The sequence below is a fragment of the Gastrolobium bilobum genome, unplaced genomic scaffold, assembly GCF_033153095.1.
Source record: "Gastrolobium bilobum isolate Gb01-03AN ecotype WA unplaced genomic scaffold, APGP_CSIRO_Gbil_v1 utg3598, whole genome shotgun sequence".
NCBI classification, from domain to species: Eukaryota; Viridiplantae; Streptophyta; class Magnoliopsida; order Fabales; family Fabaceae; genus Gastrolobium; species Gastrolobium bilobum.
Window position 1 is genome coordinate 95,039 of NW_026896547.1, and position 8,154 is coordinate 103,192.

At 38.6% G+C, this 8,154-nt stretch overlaps 1 protein-coding gene across 1 annotated transcript; it reads left to right on the forward strand.

The window, feature by feature from the left end:
* The first annotated feature begins 6,400 nt into the window (after positions 1-6,400).
* On the forward strand, positions 6,401-7,495 carry LOC133300441 (uncharacterized). Its single transcript, XM_061499986.1, has 2 exons — positions 6,401-6,970; positions 7,085-7,495. The coding sequence occupies exons 1-2, from the start codon at positions 6,401-6,403 to the stop codon at positions 7,493-7,495; spliced, it is 981 nt and encodes a 326-aa protein (XP_061355970.1).
* Positions 7,496-8,154: the final 659 nt, after the last annotated feature.

Genomic DNA, 8,154 nt, shown 5'->3' on the forward strand with positions numbered 1-8,154 from the left:
GGGTTTTGTTTAAGATCTCATTATTTCAATAAAACTAAAATAATTTTAGATAATTAGAACCCTATGAATTCTCTTAAATACAATTTACTAGTGAGATTTAAATGAGTGTTTGGCACATAAAAATGAAAAAGTATTCTATATAACATGGATTTTTTTATCCCGGATGACCCAATTCACCCAATAACGATAATAGTTAAATACAAAAGTCTCAAAAAGCAATTTATATGAATTTTTGTTATTTGTAGTGTATTTAGACATCAAAAGAGTTTAGTGATACTTGCTGCTTTCCATTATTTGATGAGGATAGTGTGACTTGTCCCAAGGCATTATGGGAATTAGGCCTAAATATCATTTGGGTTGGCCTTCCAATTAATGAGTAATTGAGTAGATACTAGGACAACACAAAGAAACAAATTGAAGCATTTCCTAATTTGTTGAAAATTACCCGCAGTCCCCACCCACTACTCCTCCACAAAAAAACAACAAATAAAAGTTGTGGAAAATTACCACTTCCTATATACAATATATTCTCATTAATTTGTCTCTTCCTCTTCTTCTTTTTTCCATTTTCGTTTATTTGGGGTTTTGTTCAAGATTTCATTATTTCATTAAGAGGATATTTGGTAGGAGGTGAAAAAAAAATTTCCAAGGAAAATGGGGTGGGAAAAATTATTTGCCTATGTTTGGTAGGAAGTGATGTAAAAATATGGCTGAGAAATTTTTTTCCCATTATTTGCTTTTCTATGTAAAATAGTTGGGATAGATTACCATCATATTCTCGAAAATTATTTTGTCCCGATAAAAAAAATTTCTCGTCAACTAAACGAATCAAAGAACCTGGTGGGGAACAATTACAATCGAACATGAATTGGCACTCTGCAGCAAGTGCGCACATGCAATACGGGCTGACGCGAACAGGACAATGGGCATGTGAATAGGGATGATGGTGGCTGACCGACCAGCCCTTGCCGGCGGTGGCGCGAACAGATGGAAGAATGGCAAAGAAGAACAACAAGACCAGCAAGACGAATCTGGGTGCATGGTGCTTGAAAGCATACAATACTTTTGCTTGAAAGATCAAAATGTCATAGAGTCACTAAGAAAGAAAAATCTTCAAGTAAAGAAAATATATTTGGACTGCTACGGTGATGCCAAACAAGCACGCAAATATGGTGTGTTGTGTTTTTATTTTCTTTTATTAGATAAACAAGTGATTGCTTTTTTTAGTATGATTTATTATTATGAATTATATTTAATATTTAATATACATCATCAGTATTTTGTACATCAATAGTGCAAGCTTTTCTTATGGTAATACTAAGAGTGAGACTTTCAAAGCTGCGCAGTAGGTCTTATAATTTGGAGCAGGAGGGAAAGGTATTTTGGATACTGACTTTCAAAGAGAAATATTTTCTATGGTCCAGGATCATCTAATAACTTGGTGCTCCCTCTCACAACACCAATTTTTTTCCTTTTTATCCATGCTATTTTCCCTCATTCTTATAACACCTCAAATTTCTAAATTATATATTAATATATTAAACATGGATTAAAGGGAAGGATTAGTGAAAATACTGAAGATTAGGTCAAAATACAAAGGAAGGGTAAAACGATAATCAGCCCAACACGTAACCCTAGGAGGGTAAAATTTAGTAGGAAGTCTCAAATGAGAAAAATAACCCCGGAAATAGATTCAGAACGAAAAATTGAGTGGTTAGGCAAGTTTCTGAAAATTCGATGAATAGTGTTTTTACAGGGTAAAAATACCGCGATATAGTTGCACCGTAAAGCGTGTCGATTTAATTTTGAGCTCTAGGTTTGGATATAAGTTATAAATGGTTTATAGGGCTAGGAAATATGATTTCTGATGGAAATTGATGGAAATTAGTGAGTTTGGAGAAGCGTGCCTACGACGCGCGTAACAGCTTAAATCGGAAATTTCTCCGAACGACCGAAAAACTCCGGATTCATCTAATCAAAGGTAATTAAAGGGCAATGGTTAATGTTAAAAATTAGAGTTTTTAAATAGGTTATGAAATTATGGACGTTTAGTGCATTAGGCGGGAGATTTGAATTAATTTGAAACGCGTGAGGTGGCGGTGGGACCCACCCCACTTAAGTATGACATGCCACATGTGCATTGCCCACCATTCATCGTCTCCTTCCCTCTTCTCTCTTCACAAACCCGTGGTCCCCCCCCCCTTTATGCAAGTTTTTCTTCAAAACTTCTCTCCCTCCTAACTCACTCAATACATCACCAAATCAAGGAAAGTTTGTCATCAAACTTGTTGTAAATCACCATCCAAACACAACCATGGTAGTCTTGAGCCATGAAACTCCCTAGATTTTGAGAAGAAAAAACCCCCCCAAACTCGCGACCCTTTGGTGTAGATTTGCACTCATAGAGTTGTTTGGTTCTCTAATGGTTTAGTATGTTGTGGAGGAGTCCTAGACCAAGCTTTTGAATAAGTTCCATCACATTCTATTGGTTGGATTAATTGATTTAATTTCACGAACCCTAGAGTCATTTTGCATGAATTGATGTAGTTAGAGAGCTCAAATGGAAATTGTGTATTAGATAAATATGTCTTAGAATGATGTTTTGGAGTGATATATGTCATAAAATTTATTGGGAAAAATTGATGATAACTTAGTGAAATTTGAACATGGTTCCATGACTTTGTGAATTTGGATTGGTTATGTAATTGTGTAATTGAGTTGTTGTATGGTTGTATGAGTTAATAATAGGATTGTATGATATGTGGAGTGGTTGGATTGAATTGAGTAATCCTTGGTGTAGGCCTATATACAATTCGGTCATTTAGGGGGATGTAGGGTGTGATGATGCAAAAATTGTGTAATTGATATTGTGTAGTGTTAAATGGTATTTTGAGGTGTTGGGAGGTGGATGTGTGCATGGAAAATAAATAGAAAAATAATTGGAATGTGTTGGAAAGTGCAATTGAGTCTAGAAGGAAATAAATGGCAAAATGAGGTGGTGATGACGTAGGATGTAATTTGGCACCTAAAATGACATTGTGGTAGCCTTAGGATGATAAAGAAAAATGAAAAGAAATAAAGAAAAATAAATTGTAAATTTGCACTATTATGGTCGAACCTTAATTGGTAGGGGAGAAAAATTGACGTTTTGGGACTTTGGTGGGTTTACCGTGTCTTGATGATCCGTATATGGTCATTGTAGGTTGCCTTCAGCGGATTTGAACCCTGAACCGTGAGCTCGGTGGGTTGCCCTTGGTCCCGGACCAAAAGGGTTTGTGGTAAGTATTTTGAATCATGCATTTATGCTTGATAATTGGCATGTAATTGGTGAATGGAAATTAAATTGGGAATGTCCCATGTGTAGGCATTTCTGTTTGTACCTAGCTCGGGGAAGTATTGCATTGGAGCTGTGAGAAGGAGATTAGTAAGGTAATCCCTTGGTACTGGGGTTTGATCCCCGTGTGTGTTCCATCATGGACGTTGAGGGTAGTGGTAGGAAATGTATGTAAATGATATAGGATAACATGTTCATGCATATTTTATGTGTTGTGGTACACAGGATGTACCGTGTCTCTGGCTAGTAGACTGTTTGCCTTCCGGCGTTATGGACTTTCACTGGATAGGTCTCCGTGAGGTAGTTCTAGTTGACCTGGGGTCGTGTTGTGTGATCCGGATAGGAGCACACTAGGAAGTCTCGGGTGGTTATGGATGGAGGGTGCCTTGGTTGATGTTCTGGGAACACTCCTTGGTTTGATACCCGTAGGCTATATGCCGAGGCCAATAGGCTGGACGTTGCGTGGTTTTGGCATTGACCATTTTAGCTTCGTCGTATTTTGTTTCCCTATGCTTCCCTACTTTACTAAACCCCTTGCTTTATCCCATTTTCGACTGTTATGTTATATTGTTTATATGCATCGAAGTGAGCCATGGGGCGAAGTATTCTCCAGAACCTCTGGGTTATTGAGATATATTCGTATATCTCGTCCTATTTTGGGGACTTTATTTCAAGAGGTAACAGTGGTGTCGGGGCGACGGTCAAGAAGCCCGTAGGTTGAGCTAGAGGACTTCTATTTATTTTGCATTTTGGTGGCCAGTGGGCCTAGGATAGACTTAGGGCATGAACATTATATATGGATTTAGGATGATGTATGTTGTCATATTTGTTCATGCCATCTTTTGCCTAAGTCTAGTTGCATATTTATTATGTTTCATTTTGAGGCTTATTTCGTTATGTTGTATTTGGAGAATTTATGGCCTTATGATTTACATTGGAGAATTGTAATTGTAATATTTGGATCTTGTGTAATATTGAAGTATGTAATATGATGAAAGGGAAATAGTCCTATTCTAGGATGTGAATGATGATTTATGATTCAAACAATGCATGTAATTGGACCTTTGTGATTGAAATTAGTTAACTTGAATAGTAAGCATTGATTATGTATTTTGAGCAAATTGAATATAAAATGTGAAGGGTTGTAAGAGCACCAAGGCATTGCTGGTTCTTGTGTGCCACCCATGATTATTAGGTACAAATTGGGGTTAGAGAACACATTTGTAAATATGGGATTTATTGAAAAAACAAAGAAAACTCTGGCGAATTTTCTAGAAATTGACAGAATTTAAACGAATTTTGGGAGAGCATATCTCCCTCCACAGAAGTCCGATAGGGACGTGCCATATGCCAATTTAAATATTGAGATGTCCTCTATCTTGTGTTACAATTTGAGAAGATGCTGGGTTAGAAGTCGGCCTGTAGAAGGCAGAGAGCACGGACTGCTCAATTGGCCACTGCACTTGTGGCTGATCTGGAGCGAGTTTGGGAAAATTATTCTCGCTTCGTTTCTTAGAAAAATTAGGTGTATGATATGTCAAATTGAAGCTTGAGGTGTATAGTTTACTGTATACAAATTTGAGAGTAATTGGTTGAGTGGATTTTCCCAAATAATTGATTGAGTGAAAGCTGTTTGGAGCCGATTTGAGGTTGGCTGGCAGATTTGCTTGTCCAACTTCAAACGGCGATAGTCGGAGCAAATGAGAACTTTATGACTCATGTGATAGCTTCCTAGAAAATTAATTAAGTCTAGAATAACATACTAAAAGATGAGAGGCTTGTAGAATGTGGATTGTCCGCAGAAATTCAAAGACCAAACCATGTTCGGATAGGTAGAAAACATAAAAGTGAGATTTTAGCTAAGTGGGTTTATGGGAAACTCTTAGTGACTTGAGGGAAGTATTTTATGATATCTTGATAGTTTAAATAATTATTCCGTAAAGAGTTTACAGTTACGGTCACAACTTTTATTTATTTCGCTTTTTATTATTTTAAATGCTCGCGTAATAAACGAAAAAAGTTTACTCGCATTTTTGTAAATGAATCGCTGTGATTGTAACTGCACTTAATATCATAATTAATGTTAACAATACCGGTGTACAACGGGCTGTTACGTTTTATGGTATCAGAGCAGTTTTGCTAGGGAACTCTGATTATGTATAACTGTATTTTGTGTTGCATAGCTATCTGTGAACTATTTATTATTAATGTATATGTGACTCCTCAGTGTGGGTCTGATAAGCTCATTCTTGGTGTTACATGTACAGATATCATGAGTAGGGCTCGAGGTCGCCGTGGAACTCGAGGTGCAGGTTATTTAGCACCAGATCCGATTACTGCAGTTCTAAATGCTCTGCAAGTAGGGCCGGCAAAATGGGCTGAGCCCGCCGGGCTGGCCCGCCCCGCCTGCCAAATGGGGCGGGCTGGGTTGAGTCTTTCAACCCACCAGCCCGCCAAACCCGCCCCGCCAAACCCGCCAGCCCATATGGGTCAGCCCGCCAAGTCATTTTTTTTTTTTTTTTTTAGGTTACCCAATTGTTATGTAGCTCCGTATCTTAGATTTCTCTGCTTGCAAGTGGCTTTTTTGAATTGTTGTGGACTGCTCATACAACACTTTGTTACTTGTTTTGTTATTCTATTTTATCCTGATATGATTTTATTTTTTTATTATTATTTTTGGATTGAAAGATGCATATTTATATGCAGATTATTAAACACTGATCTTCTTGGTTTCATAAGCACATTAGGATTTTATACAGATTTTTGTATGCTTTTATGCAGATTTTTTTATGTGATTTTATGCAGAATTTAATTTTTTGTATTTTATTTTTATATTTTTTTTATTTTAGGCGGGCTGGCCCGTAGCCCGCCAGCCCACTCATAAAACGGGCCGGGTTACTCAATTCAACCCATTTTATCAAAACGGGCCGGGGCGGGCCAGCCCATTTTGGGCGGGCTAGTGGCGGGCCGGGGCGGGCTGGCCCATATTGCCAGCCCTATCTGCAAGAGGAGACTGCTGCAAATAGAACAATGACCGAGAACCTGATGAAAAATAATCAGGATATGATGCATGCCTTCATGAATGAGATGAGAGCAGATAGAACTCGGCACAAGAGGAATGACTCTCCTCCACATACGGCTACGGTGACTCCTACACGTACGCCACCTGTTACACCTCATCAGGAAGGGAGTGGGGCTAGTCGTCATTCTGGCGAGACTAGTCACCACACTACTGATCCTACTTATATTCCAAAGCCTTCCGTTGATCCAACTGTTGTTGCTCAGTCTTCTGGGGTTGCGGAGCAGGTATTTGCTGGTACTGATGAGCAGAGGCTCATATCTTTCAGAAAACACAAACCGCCAGCATTTCAGGGGTCAAGGGACCCGAAGGTAATGATTACCTGGTTGATGGGGATGGAGAAAATATTTCAAGTTATCAGGTGCCAGGATCCCCAAAGACTGCTTTATTCTGTTTATATGCTTGAAGGGGATGCCCACGAGTGGTGGTACAACGCATCTCACCCGTTTACTATTCAGGGGGAAGAAATAACTTGGGCTTTATTTGAAAGATTATTTCATGAAGAGTATTTTCCCAGGGATGTTCAGGAAGCCAAGCAAGGCGAATTTGATAAATTGGTATAGGATACCATGACTGTTGATGCTTATGTGGCTAAATTTAATGAATTGGTTAAGTTTGCGAACTACGGGGGTATGCTGCCAACTCTTGAGTTTTTATCTGCCAAATTCTAGAGGGGATTAAATGAGAAGATTGCAAAAAGGATGTCTAATACTGCTGTGAGGAACTTTGCTGACTTAGTGACCCAGTGCAAGAGGGTTGAAACTGTTTATGGCAGGTATCCGAAGTCTAGTTCTGCTATAGAGCAAGAGGTTAGGAGGACATCTGGTCCTTCTGGTAATAATAATAGAGGTGGCTACCATCATAATAACAACAGGGGTAGGAGGTTGCAGGTAAGGCAGCCTCCTGGTCAATTCAAGAAGGGTGATGGTCAAAGGAGCAGTTTTAATGATAGAAATTCTACTCCGCAGTGTGATAAATGTAAGAGGTATCATCGGGGTCCTTGTACTGCGGCTCTGAATTCTTGTTTTAAATGTGGTAAAGTTGGGCATTTTTCCAAGGAGTACTATAGTAATACTGGGTAGGATGCGAATTTGAAGACCTTGCCATCTGCTCCTACGATTGGACGTGTATATACTACTAATGCGCAGCAGACGGAAAAGGCACCAAATTCGGAAAAGGCACCAAATCTGCTCCTTCTGATCGTCTCATGCCTTGCTTTCCTCCTTAGCCAATAGGAATCGTTTATTCTCTGCTGCGCACGCTTCCTCTTGCTTGATTGCTGCACCGCTTATGCTTTATGGAAACTTCTTTCCAACGTTTCCTGCAAAGTGGTCAGAAATATTAAATGAGTGAAGCAGGTGTATTTAATGTTCTAAATCCGTTCCCCTTTTTATATATTTTCCAAAAGATTACGTCACCATCCGTTCCCCACTGTGTTTTTGTGATAAAGATATAAAACATGTGCTTTTAGTGCTAAAGTTGCTCATCAGGTGAGGGAACAGATGGCATTTTGCCATCAAAATGAGCTTAGATGGGCACGAAATTTTCGTCCCATCATTTGCCTACAGGCATTTTTACCCCCAGAATGACACTGTTCTTGCTTTTCTCAAAAAGGTTTTATAATTCAAAATAATTAGATCTTCAATCTAATAATTCTCTTTTAATAAATATTAAATTTCTAAAATTTGAATTTAACGGTTCAATTTCTTACATTAACACCCTTGGATCATATCCAAGTAAC